The 14045-nt window shown below is 48.7% G+C and overlaps 1 protein-coding gene across 1 annotated transcript in view; it reads right to left on the bottom strand.

Moving 5' to 3' along the window:
- The window catches only part of LOC132575943 (uncharacterized), an 85311-nt gene extending 71559 nt beyond the window's left edge, over positions 1-13752 (bottom strand). Inside the window, 1 exon segment of the mRNA XM_060244630.1 lies at positions 13659-13752. Coding sequence (XP_060100613.1) covers positions 13659-13713 — 55 coding nt within the window. The 5' untranslated portion in view covers positions 13714-13752.
- Positions 13753-14045: the final 293 nt, after the last annotated feature.

Raw genomic sequence — 14045 nt, 5'->3', positions numbered from 1 at the left:
GCAGTGATGCTCTGTATTCTTGGTGCTTGGGGTGGGGGGAAGTGGAAGGGCTTCTAGCCCCACTTGTGAACCTCCTTTCTTTTTTGGCCACTGCGTGACACAGAGTGTTGGACTGGATGGGCCATTGGCTTGATCCAACATGGCTTCTCTTATGTTCTTATATGACACAGAGTGTTGGACTGGATGGGCCACTGGCCTGATCCAATATGGCTTCTCTTATGTTCTTATGTGACACAGAGTGTTGGACTGGATGGGCCACTGGCCTGATCCAATATGGCTTCTCTTATGTTCTTATATGACACAGAGTGTTGGACTGGATGGGCCACTGGCCTGATCCAATATGGCTTCTCTTATGTTCTTATGACTTAGGGCGACCATATAGGGCAGGAGTCATAGAATCATAGAGAGGAAGGGACCTCCAGGGTCATCTAGTCCAACCCCCTGCACAATGCAGGAAACTCACAAACCCCTCCCCCTAAATTCACAGGATCTTCATTGCTGTCAGATGGCCCTCCAGCCTCTGTTTAAAAACCTCCAAGGAAGGAGAGCCCACCACCTCCTGAGGAAGCCTGTTCCACTGAGGAATCGCTCTAACGGTCAGGAAATTCTTCCTAATGTTGAGTCAGAAACAATTTTGATTTAATTTCATCCCATTGGGTGTCAAACACATGGCCCAGGGGACGAATCAGGCCCCCTGGAGGGCTCCTATCAGGCGCATCCCAACAACTGGCTGTCATCTGCTTCCTTCTCCCTTCCTCTTGCTTTCTGCTGCATAACAGCTTGCTTGGCCAGGCTTGCTCAAGCGCACAGGAGCTACAGAGCAAAACCTCAATATTTTCCTTTGGCTGAGACTCCTCCCTTAGGGAGGAATGGGGGGAGGAGGCAGAGCTTGCTTTGCCAGGCTCTCTCAATCGCACAGCAGCGCTACTGAGCCATGCCACTTTTCCTTCTATTGGCTGAGGCTCGTCTCTCCCCTGTCCCCTGGGGAAGGAAGGAAAGAGCCAGAGCTTTCTTTGCCTAGTTCCCATGGGAGAAATACTGCTATTCCAACCCTTCGTTGTTTTTTCAGTCCAGTTAACATAAACTAACAAACACCAGACCCCAACTTGTGACTCTCTTAATCTGCTAAGGGACATTTCCATGATTCTGCATACTAACTCGCTGCCAACTTTCTCTGTATTTAGGACTGCTTGCCATTCCATACTATTGTCTGATGAAGTGTGCTTTTAGCACATGAAAGCTTGCATTCTGAATAAAACTTTGTTGGACTTAAAGGTGCAAAGTCACAGATGACTTAGGGAGGTCATGTAGGCCAAGGGTGTCAATCATGCGGCCCAGGGGCCAAATCAGCCCCCCCCCCCCCGAGCAACTGTCTCTTGTCTGCGTCCTTCTCCCTCTCTCATGCTTCCTTCTGCTTCTCAGCTTGCTTTGCAACGATTGCTCAATTACCAGGAGCTACAGAGCAAAAACTCGATTTTCTCCATTGGTTGAGGCTCCTCTCCCTCCGGTGGGGAGAGAAGATACAGGAGATTGTAAGCCGCTCTGAGTCTCTGATTCAAGAGAGAAGGGCGGGGTATAAATCTGCAGTCTTCTTCTTCTTCCTTGGGTTGGTCCCTATAAAAAGTATCATGTGGATTGTGTTCACATCTACCTTCTAGAAGGGAATTTCTTTCAAGGATACTGGGGTGGACCCTGCTGGCTGCCCTTCCCTCTCACACGAGGAACCTTTAGATGGAGCACTCTAACCCGACTGCTCAGCAATTTCATGGAGTGCCCACGAGTTCCCGTATTGTGAGAAAGGGAGAAAAGGACTTCTTTCTCTGCCTTTTCCATCCCAGGCATAATCTTGTAAACCTCTCTCATGTCACCCCGCAGTTGACGCTTCTCCAAGCTAAAGAGCCCCAAGCGTTTCAACCTTTCTTCATAGGGAAAGTGTTCCAACCCTTGAATCATTCCAGTTGTCCTTTCCTGCCCTTTTTCTCCTTCCCCCTACCTAGGCTTCCCAAACCTCCCGCTCTGGCGGGAGACTTCTGGGTTCGCAGCCTCATCTCCCGCTCTTCAAAACTCTGGAAGCGGGGGTGGGGGGTGGAGGGGGGGAGAACATACCTTTAGGCTTCATGTTGTAGAGCTCCTGAGCCTTTTGCAAAATGTCTGCCCCTTTAAGGCTGGGCAGGAAGCAGGAAGCAGAAAGGGCTTCTGAGAACGGCCCCTCCCTTTCTTTGCTTTCGTTTTCACAGGAAGTAGAGTTTTCCGGAGGAAGATCTGGTAAGTGTGAGTGTGTGAGAGGGAGGGGGCAGGGGATTCCCTAGTTTGGAGGCCCCCCCCTTTAGAAAACGTGTGGGGGGAAGGGAAATGTCTACTAGGCACTCTATTATTCCCTATGGAGAACGATTCCCATAGGGAATAATAGGAAATTGATCCGTGGGTATTGGGGGCTCTGGGGGGGCTATTTTTTGAGGCAGAGGCACCAAATTTTTAGTATAGCATCTAGTGCCTCTCCCCAAAATACCCCCCAAGTTTCAAAACGATTGGACCAGAGGGTCCAATTCTATGAGCCCCAAAATATGGTGCCCCTATCCTTAACTATTTCCTATGGAAGAAAGGCGTTTTAAAAGGTGTGCTGTCTCTTTAAATGTGATGGCAAGAACTCCCTTGGAGTTCAATTATGCTTGTCACATCCTTGTTCTTGGCTCCACCCCCAATGTCTCCTGGCCCCACCCCCAAAGTCCCCAGATTTTTCTTTAATTTTGCTTCCTTCCTTCTTTCTTCCCTCTCTTGCGGCTCTCAAACCTCTGAGATTCATGTCTTGCGGCTCTCAAACATCTGACATTTCTTCTATGTGGCTCTTCCGTTACGCAAGTTTGCCCCCGGCCCGGATTAAGATCTGGGAGACCCAGGTTCGAATTCCCACTCTTCCATGAAAAGTTGCTGGGTGACCTTGAGCCATTCACGCTCGCAGCCTAACCCACCTTCCAGGGTCACTGTGAGGATAAAATGGTGGCGAAGATAACGACATCAGCCACTTTGGGTCACCCTGTGGTGAAAGGCAGGGTGTAAACAAAGTAAATTGAAAAAAGAAAAACCCACCCAGAGGGCCAAACATGCGCCGCTCACATGAGCGAGAACCAAGATAATCAAATCTACCGCCATGTCTCCGCCAATTAGACCAAGACACGGCTGGATTCTGAGCTGTTCAACAGCTTGAAGTTTGCTCTCTCCACCCTCAGCAGGAAAAGCAACCCCCCCCCCCAAAAAAAAAAAATTCTAGGAAGAACTCAAAAGGTTTAGGAGGCCTAAAACACTGCTGCTTGCAGCAGCCGACATCTGTCCAGCATTTCCTTAAAAGCCATGAGAAAACAGAGTCTATAACCTCAGGGTATCTGAACAAAATAGGAGTCAAGTGGCACCCTTAAGACCAACTTAGTTTTATTCAGAACGTCAGCTTTCGTGTGCTTTCTAAGCACCCTTCATCAGACGAGGAATCCGGTGCAGTGAGCAAAGCCACACACAGCTGGTAGTCAGTGGCTCAGAATGCAAACTGGTACAAATTTAAGATCCAATGACAGTATAGCGAAATTATCAGGTAGGCAGTGGTTTAGAATGCAAAACTGTAAAAAATAATTTTTAAGATTCAATGACAGAATAGTAAAATTAACAAATTGAGCAAACCTTTGATCGGAGTAGCAGGAGCATGCAACAGCAATAGAACAGTAAAGGGCTGGAACACTTTCCCTATGAAGAAAGGTTGAAACGCTTGGGACTCTTTAGCTTGGAGAAATGTTGACTGCGGGGTGACGAGATAGAGGTTTACAAGATAATGCATGGGATGGAGAAGGTAGAGAAAGAGGTACTTTTCTCCCTTTCTCACAATACAAGAACTCGTGGGCATTCGATGAAATTGCTGAGCAGCCAGGTTAAAAAGGATAAAAGGAGGTACTTCTTCACCCAAAGGGTGATTAACATGTGGAATTCACTGCCACAGGAGGTGGTGGCAGCCACAAGCATAGCCACCTTCAAGAGGGGTTTAGATAAAAATATGGAGCACAGGTCCATCAGTGGCTATTAGCCACAGTGTGTGTGTATATATAAAAATTTTTGCCACTGTGTGACACAGAGTGTTGGACTGGATGGGGCATTGGCCTGATCCAACATGGCTTCTCTTATGTTCTTATGTTCTTAACAGTAATATGTCAAAACGTGAGAGCGTCTGTTAATGACTATATTTTATTAAGCCTGGATCCAAAGGAAAGTATCTATATATCTCAGAAAATTTCCCATCCAACTATGGTAATTTACCTTTTAACATGTAACATACATATAGTTTGCCATTAGGAGAAAAATACATTAAAATTAGTGGGAGATGGGTTCAGTATACGAAATGGGAAAGACAGCCAATATCCCTGTTTGAGTATGTCAATACAGCTAAAAGGAGAAATACATTTGTTAATTTCTTAATTTTATGGCATACTGTTTTGTTGCTTTCGCATGCTCGTGCTACTCAAGAGCAAAGGTTTGCTCAATGTGTTAATTTCACCGTTCTGTCATTGTACCATTTTACATTCTAAACCACTGCCTACCAGATAATTTGACTTCCCTGTCATTGGTTCTTAAATCCGTACCATGTTGCATTCTGGGCCACTGCCTTCCAGCTCTGTATGGCTTTGCTCACTGCGCTGGATTCCTCGTCTGATGAAGTATACTTAAGAGCACACGAAAGCTGACGTTCTAAATAAAAATTGGTCTTAAAAAGGTGCCACTTGACTCCTGCTTTGTTTATATGTCTGTTACTCCACAGTAATTCACTGCTACAGGAGGTGGTAGGTAGCTACATGTGTAGACAACTTCAAGAAGGGATTGGATAAACATCTGGAGCAGAGGTCCATCAGTGGCTCTTAGCAACAGCATACTGTTGGAACTCTTTGTCTGGGGCAGTGATGCTCTGTATTCTTAGTGCTGGGGGCGGGGTGCACAGTGGAAGGGCTTCTAGCCTCACTGGTGGACCTCCTGACGGCACCTGATGCCTAAAACTAATTATTAATTGTAATTAACTATACTTATAGCCCCGTGGCGCAGCGTGGTAAAGCTGCAGTACTGCAATCCGAGCTCTCTGCTCATGACCTGAGTTCAATCCCGGCGGAAGCTGGGTTCAGGTAGCCAGCTCAAGGTTGACTCAGCCTTCCATCCTTCCAAGGTCGGTAAAATGAGTACCCAGCTTGCTGGGGAGGGGGGGAGGTGTAGATGACTGGGGAAGGCAAGGGCAAACCACACTATAAAAAGTCTGCCCTGAAAACGTTGTAATGCGACGTCACCACAGAGTCAGAAACAACTGGTGCTTGCACAGGGGACTACCTTTACCTTTTTAACAGAGAAATACAAGTAGGACAAGCAGAGAGAGCACTTTTGATGGCACTTGGGTTTTTTGGCCACTGTGTGACACAGTGTTGGACTGGATGGGCCACTGGACTGATCCAACATGGCTTCCCTTATGTTCTTATGTGACACAGAGTGATGGACTGGATGGGCCACTGGCCTGATCCAACAGGGCTTCCCTTATGTTCTTATGTGACACAGAGTGATGGACTGGATGGGCCACTGGCCTGATCCAACATGGCTTCTCTTATGTTCTTATGTGACACAGAGTGTTGGACTGGATGGGCCACTGGCCTGATCCAACATGGCTTCTCTTATGTTCTTATGTGACACAGAGTGTTGGACTGGATGGGCCACTGGCCTGATCCAACATGGCTTCTCTTCTGTTCTTATGTGACACAGAATGTGGGACTGGATGGGCCATTGGCCTGACCCAACATGGCTTCTCTTCTGTTCTTATGTGACACAGAATGTGGGACTGGATGGGCCATTGGCCTGACCCAACATGGCTTCTCTTATGTGACACAGAGTGTTGGACTGGATGGGCCACTGGCCTGATCCAACATGGCTTCTCTTATGTTCTTCTGTTCTTATGTGACCTTGTTCAGTTCCGCAGGGCCTGTAAGAAAACCCTCTTCCGGCTAGCTTATACCTAGCTTACACCTGATATGGGAAATTAAATGTAGCTTTACCAGATTCCTACTATACATATTGTTGTATTGTTTAATGTTTTAAGGTTTTTAAATGTTCTGAATGTTTTATATGTTTATATATTTAAATGCTAGTTTAATTTTATGTTCGACTACTTGTTGTGAGCCGCCCTGAGCCACCTTCGTGGGAAGGGCGGGATATAAATAAATAAATAATAAATAAAATAATATAAAATAAAATAAAGAGTGCTGGACTGGAGGGGCCACTGGCCTGATCCAACATGGCTTCTCTTCTGTTCTTATGTGACACAGAGTGCTGGACTGGATGGGCCACTGGCCTGATCCAACAGGGCTTCTCTGATGTTCTTATGTGACACAGAGTGCTGGACTGGAGGGGCCACTGGCCTGATCCAACATGGCTTCTCTGATGTTCTTATGTGATTCAGAGTGTTGGGCTGGAGGGGCCACTGGCCTGATCCAACATAGCTTCTCTTATGTTCTTATGTGAAACAGAGTGCTGGACTGGAGGGGCCACTGGCCTGATCCAACATGGCTTCTCTTCTGTTCTTATGTGACACAGAGTGCTGGACTGGATGGGCCACTGGCCTGATCCAACATGACTTCTCTTATGTTCTTAAGTGACACAGAGTGTTGGACTGGACGGACCATTGGCCTGATCCAACCATGGCTTCTCTTATGTGACACAGAGTGTTGGACTGGATAGGCCATTGGCCTGATCCAACATGGCTTTTCTTATGTTCTTATGTGACACAGAGTGTTGGACTGGAGGGGCCACTGGCCTGATCCAACATGGCTTCTCTTCTGTTCTTATGTGACACAGAGTGTTGGGCTGGATGGGCCACTGGCCTGATCCAACATGGCTTCTCTTATGTTCTTATGTGACCCAGAGTGCTGGACTGGGTGGGCCACTGGCCTGATCCAACATGGCTTCTCTTATGGTTTGCTATAGGAGAAAAATACATTAATTTTAATACATTAAAATTAATACAATAATTTTAAAGTATTTTTCTCCTATGCCAAATTATATGTATGTTACATGTTAAAAGGTAAATTAGTTGGATGGGAAATCTTCTGAGATATAAATACCTTCCTTTTGACCAAGGCTTAATACAATATAGTCATTAACAGACGCTCTCACATTTTGACATATTACTGTTTTATTGCTTTTGCATGCTCATGCTACTCAGATCAAAGGTTTGCTCAATTTGTTAATTTTACTATTCTGTCACTGAATCTTAAACTTTTTTTTACCATTTTGCATTCTAATCTAAACCACTCCCTACCAGATAATTTTACTATACTGTCATTGGATCTTAAATTTGTACCAGTTTGCATTCTGAGCCACCGACTACCAGCTGAGCGTGGCTTTGCTCACTGCACCGGATTCCTCATCTGATGAAGTGTGCTTAGAGCACATGAAAGCTGACGTTCTGAATAAAACTAAGTTGATCTTAAAGGTGCGACTTGACTCCTATTTTGTGTCATTTAGAACATTTATATTTCTGCTACCTAATCATAAATAGATACACACATGGCCCAGCCCAACCCAACATGGCTCAACCCAACAAGCTCACATTTAGATCAGATCCGGCTGTCATAAGAAATGAGTTTGACACCCTTGCTCTGGCAGCTCAAGCAGAGGTTTTTCCCATCACCTCCTGCCTGGTCCTTTCAACTGGAGATGCCGGGGATTGAACATGGGACCTTCTGCATGCCAAGCAGAGGCTCTACCATTGAGCCACAGCCCCACTTCATGGCTCTCCAGGGTCTCAGACGGAGGTCTTTCCCATCACCTCCTGCCTGGTCCTTTCAGCTGGAGATGCCGGGGATGGAACCTGGGACCTTCTGCATGCCAAGCGAAGGCTCTCTCATTGAGCCACAGCCCCACTTCATTGCTCTCCAGGGTCTCAGGCTGAGGTCTTTCCCATCACCTCCTGCCTGGTCCTTTTAACTGGAGATGCTGGGGTTCGAACCTGGGACCTTCTGCATGCCAAGCAGAGGTTCTCCTACTGAGCCACACCTCCACTTCATGGCTCTCCAGGTCTCAGGCCGAGGTCTTTCCCATCACCTCCTGCCTGGTCCTATCAACTGGAGATGCCGGGGATGAACCCTGGGACCTTCTGCATGCCGAGCAGAGGCTCTGCCACTGAGCCACAGCCCCACTTCATGGCTCTCTAGGGTCTCAGGCGGAGGTCTTTCCCATCACCTCCTGCCTGGTCCTTTCAACTGGAGATGCCGGGGATGGAACCTGGGACCTTCTGCATGCCAAGCGTAGGCTCTCCCACTGAGCCACGGCCCCTCCCCTGGTAGAAGTCTTCCATCCATCCAACAAAAACTTCTGCTGAACTCAAAGACTCCACTTTCTCAGACCTTATCAGCTCCGGTCACTTGACCTTTTATGGTGTTTAACGTTAGCGACGGGGGCAGGAGCAGACGCTCTCCCCCGAACAAAGCTCGCTAGCGAGTCTGGGATGTGTTTACTTCTCAAGCTTCAGCCCTGGCCAAAATGCGGACCTTACCCAGTCACGCCCAAGCCCCTCGTGCTCTTTTATGCACCGCATAGCAATTTACGCACATGAGCGCATGAAGCATCACTCTGCGTGCGTGTATGTAAAGTGCTGCCGTCAGAGCTGGCTTACAGTGGCCCCAGCAAGGGGCTTTCTAAGCAAGTGAGAAGCAGATATGGTTGGTCATTGCCTTCCTCTGCAGAGCTTTCCTTGGTGGCCTCCCACCCAAAGCTTACAGTGACTCCAGTAAGCGGCTTTCTAAGCAAGGGAGAAACAGAGGTGATTGGCCATTGCCTTCCTCTGCAGAGCCTTTCTTGGTGGTCTCCCAACCAAGGTTTATGATGACCCCAGCAAGGGGCTTTCAAGGCAAATGAGAAGCAGAGGTGGTTGGCTGTTGCCTTCCTCTGCAGAGCCTTCCTTGGTGGTCTCCCATCCAAATACCCAACCTGCTTAGCTTCTGAGATCTGACAAGATCGGGGTCTTCATGCCACCTTCCCTCCTTCTACCATGCCCCCTTTTCCCCCCACCACAAAAAAATTTCCCAATACGGCATAAGATACTGATGGAGTTTGCTTTCAAGTAGAAGCAATGATTGGGGGCACACAGTGGCCAAAACCAAGGTGCCATCAGGGGGTCCACCAGCAGGGCTAGACCTCCAGAACCCCTCCCATTGTTGCCCCTCCCAAGCACCAAGAATACAGAGCATCACTGGCCCAGACATAAAAACATAAGAGAAGCCATGTTGGGTCAGGCCAATGGTCCATCCAGTCCAACACTCTGTGTCACATAAGAACATAAGAGAAGCCATGTTGGAACAGGCCAATGGCTCCTCCAGTCCAACACTCTACGTCACATAAGAACATCAGAGAAGCCATGTTGGATCAGGCCAATGGCCCATCCAGTTCAACACTCTGTGTCACATAAGAACATAAGAGAAGCCATGTTGGATCAGGCCAGTGGCCCATCCAGTCCAACACTCTGTGTCACATAAGAACAGAAGAGAAGCCATGTTGGATCAGGCCAATGGCCCATCCAGTCCAATGCTCTGTGTCACATAAGAACATAAGAGAAGCCATGTTGGATCAGGCCAGTGGCCCATCCAGTCCAACACTCTGTGTCACATAAGAACATAAGAGAAGCCATGTTGGATCAGGCCAATGGCCCATCCAGTCCAACACTCTGTGTCACAGAAGAACATCAGAGAAACCATGTTGGATCAGGCCAATGGCCCATCCAGCCCAACACTCTGTGTCACATAAGAACATAAGAGAAGCCATGTTGGATCAGGCCAATGGCCCATCCAGTCCAACACTCTGTGTCACACAGTGGCCAAAACTCAGGTGCCATCAGGAGGTCCACCACTGTGGCCAGAACTCCAGAAGCCCTCCCACTCTTGCCCCCCCAAGCACCAAGAAGACAGAGCATTACTGCCCCAGACAGATTTCCATCTACACCAGCGGTGTAAAAAATGCGGCCCAGGGGCAAATCAGGCCCCCACAGGGCTCCTATCAGGAGCAACTGACTCTCGTCTGCTTCCTTCTCCTTTTCTTTTGCTTCCTTCTGCATCTGAACCTGCTTTGCCAGGCTTGCTCAATCACACAGGAGCTTACACAGCAAAGCCTCTATTTACTCCATTGGCTGAGGCTCCCCCCCCTCCGGTCCCCTGAGGAAGGAAGGAAAGAGCCACAGCTTCCTTTGCGCAATTTCCTGGACCAGATGGGAGAAATACAAAGAAAGCACCTTTAAGACCAACGAATGCTAATGTTTTAGACATGTTTTATTTAAAGTTTTTTTAAAATAAAAAAAATTTAGTTGTGTTTGTCTGTGTCCTTTAAAAAGTTTATCTCTCTGCTACCTAATCTTAAATAGGCACACACATTGCCTGGCCCAACAAGATCTCATTTATGTCAAATTCAGCCCTCATAACAAAAAGCCAATGATGGATCTCTGCTCCATATCTTCATCAGGCTCCTTCAATCCATTATCTGATTCTCACCAGATTCCGCACCCCCCCCCCCCAAGACCACCACTTCCTGCCCTAGCAACATTAGAGGTCCTGAGTTTAGCCTTATACCAGTACAAAAGGCTGTTTCATTAACCTTAAATTTGTGGTTTCATCAGTTTAGATCTGAGTCCAGTAGACTCTTGTAGACCAACTCAATTGTCAGGGTATCCGCTTAGACTTTTCTTTCCTCCGCTGCCTAAAACTTTGGAACGATTTACTAAGAGGTATATAGAAACCAGTCCAAATCAGGTACATTCAAGTCCCAAAGTAGTGTGGTGACAAGCCAATCAATTACGTACTTGTTTCTTTCCAGTCTTCATCAGACCTGGGACCAATATTGATTCAATTATATAGATTCTTTACACAATTTTCAAAAAGAGGGACGCAGAGCATCTCCAGCAGCGATTTCACATCGGCTCCAGCTCAGTATGAGGCTTCTTGCCTCTCTCGGATTGTATTCTAAAACTTTGGAACGGCACTAAAATGCTGCTGACAAATGAGACAAAACTTCAACCGGTGCAGAAGTTACTCCTCTTAAGGACCGTTGCCAACCTCCCGGCTGGTGGAATCTAGAGATCTCCCAGAAGGACAACTCATCTCCAGGAGACAGAAATCAGCTCCCCTGGAGAAAACGACAGCTTTGGGGGACAGACGCCTAAGGCACTGTTGCTACTAAGACACCATTCCTCCCCAAATCCCTGCCCTTCCCTTGGCTCTACTCCCTCAAAATCTCCAGGAATTCCCCAGCCTGGAGCTGGCAACACTGCTCTTCAGACCCAACAAACATCGAAGAGATGTGTCAAGCACATGTTCAAACTCCCCCTCCCCAAACATTTTCCTGATCCAGCCTACTGAGGAGCTGAGAAGCTCACAAGCCCCACCCACAAGCCAGAAAGAAAGTGACATGTGCACATACCAATTTGCATTCAGTACATATGAAGCTGCCTTCTATTGAATTAGACCCTCAGCCCATCAAAGTCAGTATTGTCTACTCAGACTGGCAGCAGCTCTCCAGGGTCTCCAGCTAAGGTTTTTCACGCCTACTTGCCTGGACCCTTTTTAGTTGGAGATGCTGGGCACTGAACCTGGGACCTTCTGCTTGGCAAGCAAATGCTCTACCACTGAGCCACAGTCCCTCCCCTGCTCTCCAGGGTCTCAAGCTGAGGTTTTTCACGCCTACTTGCCTGGACCCTTTTCAGTTGGAGATGCCGGGGATTGAACCTGGGACCTTCTGCTTACCAAGCAGATGCTCTACCACTGAGCCACCATCTCTTTCCCTAAGCAGCACCTTAGAGATCAACAGGAGTGTCATGTCAGGGTGTAAGCCTGTCACCACAGCCAGAAAGACACACCCACTCCGCCTCTGCATCTACCTGGTCTGGGCACAGTCAACCCGGGGCGGTCCCGAGGTAGTAGCCAAACTCCCTGCCAGCCAGCTGTGCCCTCCAGATTGGTGGAATTTTTGGTGCTGCTGAGCGGTGAGGAAGGCAAATAAGAAATTGCAGGTGGGTTAAGCGCCGGCAGGGAGGGAAGGAAGGCAAAAAGGTGATCAATAGCAAGATTGGTTCCTCACGTTCATGTTACCCAGATCAAAGAAGAAGAAGAAGATATTGGATTTCTATCCCGCCCTCCACTCCGAAGAGTCTCAGAGCGGCTTACAATCTCCTATATCTTCTCCCCCCACAACAGACACCCTGTGAGGTAGGTGGGGCTGGAGAGGGCTTTCACAGCAGCTGCCCTTTCAAGGACAACCTCTGCCAGAGCTATGGCTGACCCAAGGCCATGCCAGCAGCTGCAAGTGGAGGAGTGGGGAATCAAACCCGGTTCTCCCAGATAAGAGAGCTCTGGCTGACCCAAGGCCATTCCAGCAGCTCAAGTGGAGGAGTGGGGAATCAAACCCGGTTCTCCCAAATAAGAGTCTGCACACTTAACCACTACACCAAACTGGCTCTCCACCATTCAAAGGTTTGCTCAATTGGTTCATTTTACTATTCTGTCATTGGATCGTAAATGTGTACCATTTTGCATTCTAAACCGCCTACCAGCTATATGTAGCTTGGCTTACTGTACCTGATTTCCTCATCCGATGAAGTGTGCTTCTAGCACACGACAGCTTACATTCTGGATAAAAGCAGGAGTCAAGTGGCACCTTTAAGACCAACCGAGTTTTATTGAGAACGTCAGCTTTCGTGTGCTGTTAAGCACACTTCATCAGACGAGGAATCCAGCGCAGTGAGCAAAGCCATACAGAGCTGAGTAGAGCCATCCAGAGCTGGTAGGCAGTGGCCCAGAATGCAACATGGGACAGATTTAAGAACCAATGACAGCGAAGTCAAATTATCTGGTAGGCAGTGGTTTGGAATGTAAAATGGCACAATGACAGAACAATGAAATTAACACATTGAGCAAACCTTTTGATGTGAGTAGCCTGAGCATGCGGAAGCAACAACCCAGCAGTATGCAGTAAAATTAACGAACTGAGCAAACCTTTGATCTGAGTAGCAGGAGCAAAAAACTAGATAAAACTTAATCGGTCTTCAAGGTGCCTCTTGACTCCTGCTTTGTTCTCCCGCTTCAGACCAATCCGGCCGCCCCTTGGATCTATCTATTCTGGATGAAACTAAGTCGTTCTTCAAGGTGCCCCTTGAATCCTGCTTTGTTCCCCCGCTTCAGAGCGACTGGCTGCCGCTGGGATCTATCTATTCTGGACGAAACTTAGTCGGTCTTCAAGGTGCCCCTTGAATCCTGCTTTGTTCTCCGGCTTCAGACCAACCCGGCCGCCCCTTGGATCTATCTATTCTGGATAAAACTAAGTCGTTCTTCAAGGTGCCCCTTGAATCCTGCTTTGTTCCCCCGCTTCACAGCGACTGGCTGCCGCTGGGATCTATCTATTCTGGATGAAACTGAGTCGGTCTTCAAGGTGCCCCTTGAATCCTGCTTTGTTCCCCCCGCTTCAGAGCAACCCGGCTGCCGCTGGGACCTCTCTGCAGGCACTGGAGGGCGCGACGCGTGTCTCGGAAAGGGAGGCTTTGCAGACGGCGGCGCGGGGCTCTGGAGCCTCCTGAGCGCCGCGATCCCCCCGCGGGTTTGCACGGCGCGGCTCACCCATGCTGTCCTGCGTGTATCTCCGCCGGCGGCCCAGATCCCAGTCTTGCGCCATGGTGGCCCGGCAGCTGCCCCAAGCGACCACTCCGCGGCGGCAGCGAGAGCAGCAGCTGCAGCGTCTTTCGCTCCTCTTGCAGGGGGCCGGGCCGGGCCTGGGGATTTTAAAGAGGCAGCACCGAGCATGCGCCCGCCCCTTGCAGAGGAAAGCACCCACGGCCTCCGCCCGCTTTGGTTTTGATGACCCTTCACACGTGATGAGGGTTTGCTTTTGGGAGAAGCCTCGGGGTTGCCAATCCCAGGTGGGGGCAGGGGATCCCCCGCTTTGGAGGCTCTGCCCCCCCACCTCAGGGTCAGCAGAAAGCGAGGAGGGGGGCAGGAGGAGAGAGG

This window comes from Heteronotia binoei, chromosome 8, assembly GCF_032191835.1.
Source record: "Heteronotia binoei isolate CCM8104 ecotype False Entrance Well chromosome 8, APGP_CSIRO_Hbin_v1, whole genome shotgun sequence".
In the NCBI taxonomy this organism is placed as follows: Eukaryota; Metazoa; Chordata; class Lepidosauria; order Squamata; family Gekkonidae; genus Heteronotia; species Heteronotia binoei.
This window is presented reverse-complemented; position numbering and strand designations above follow the sequence as displayed.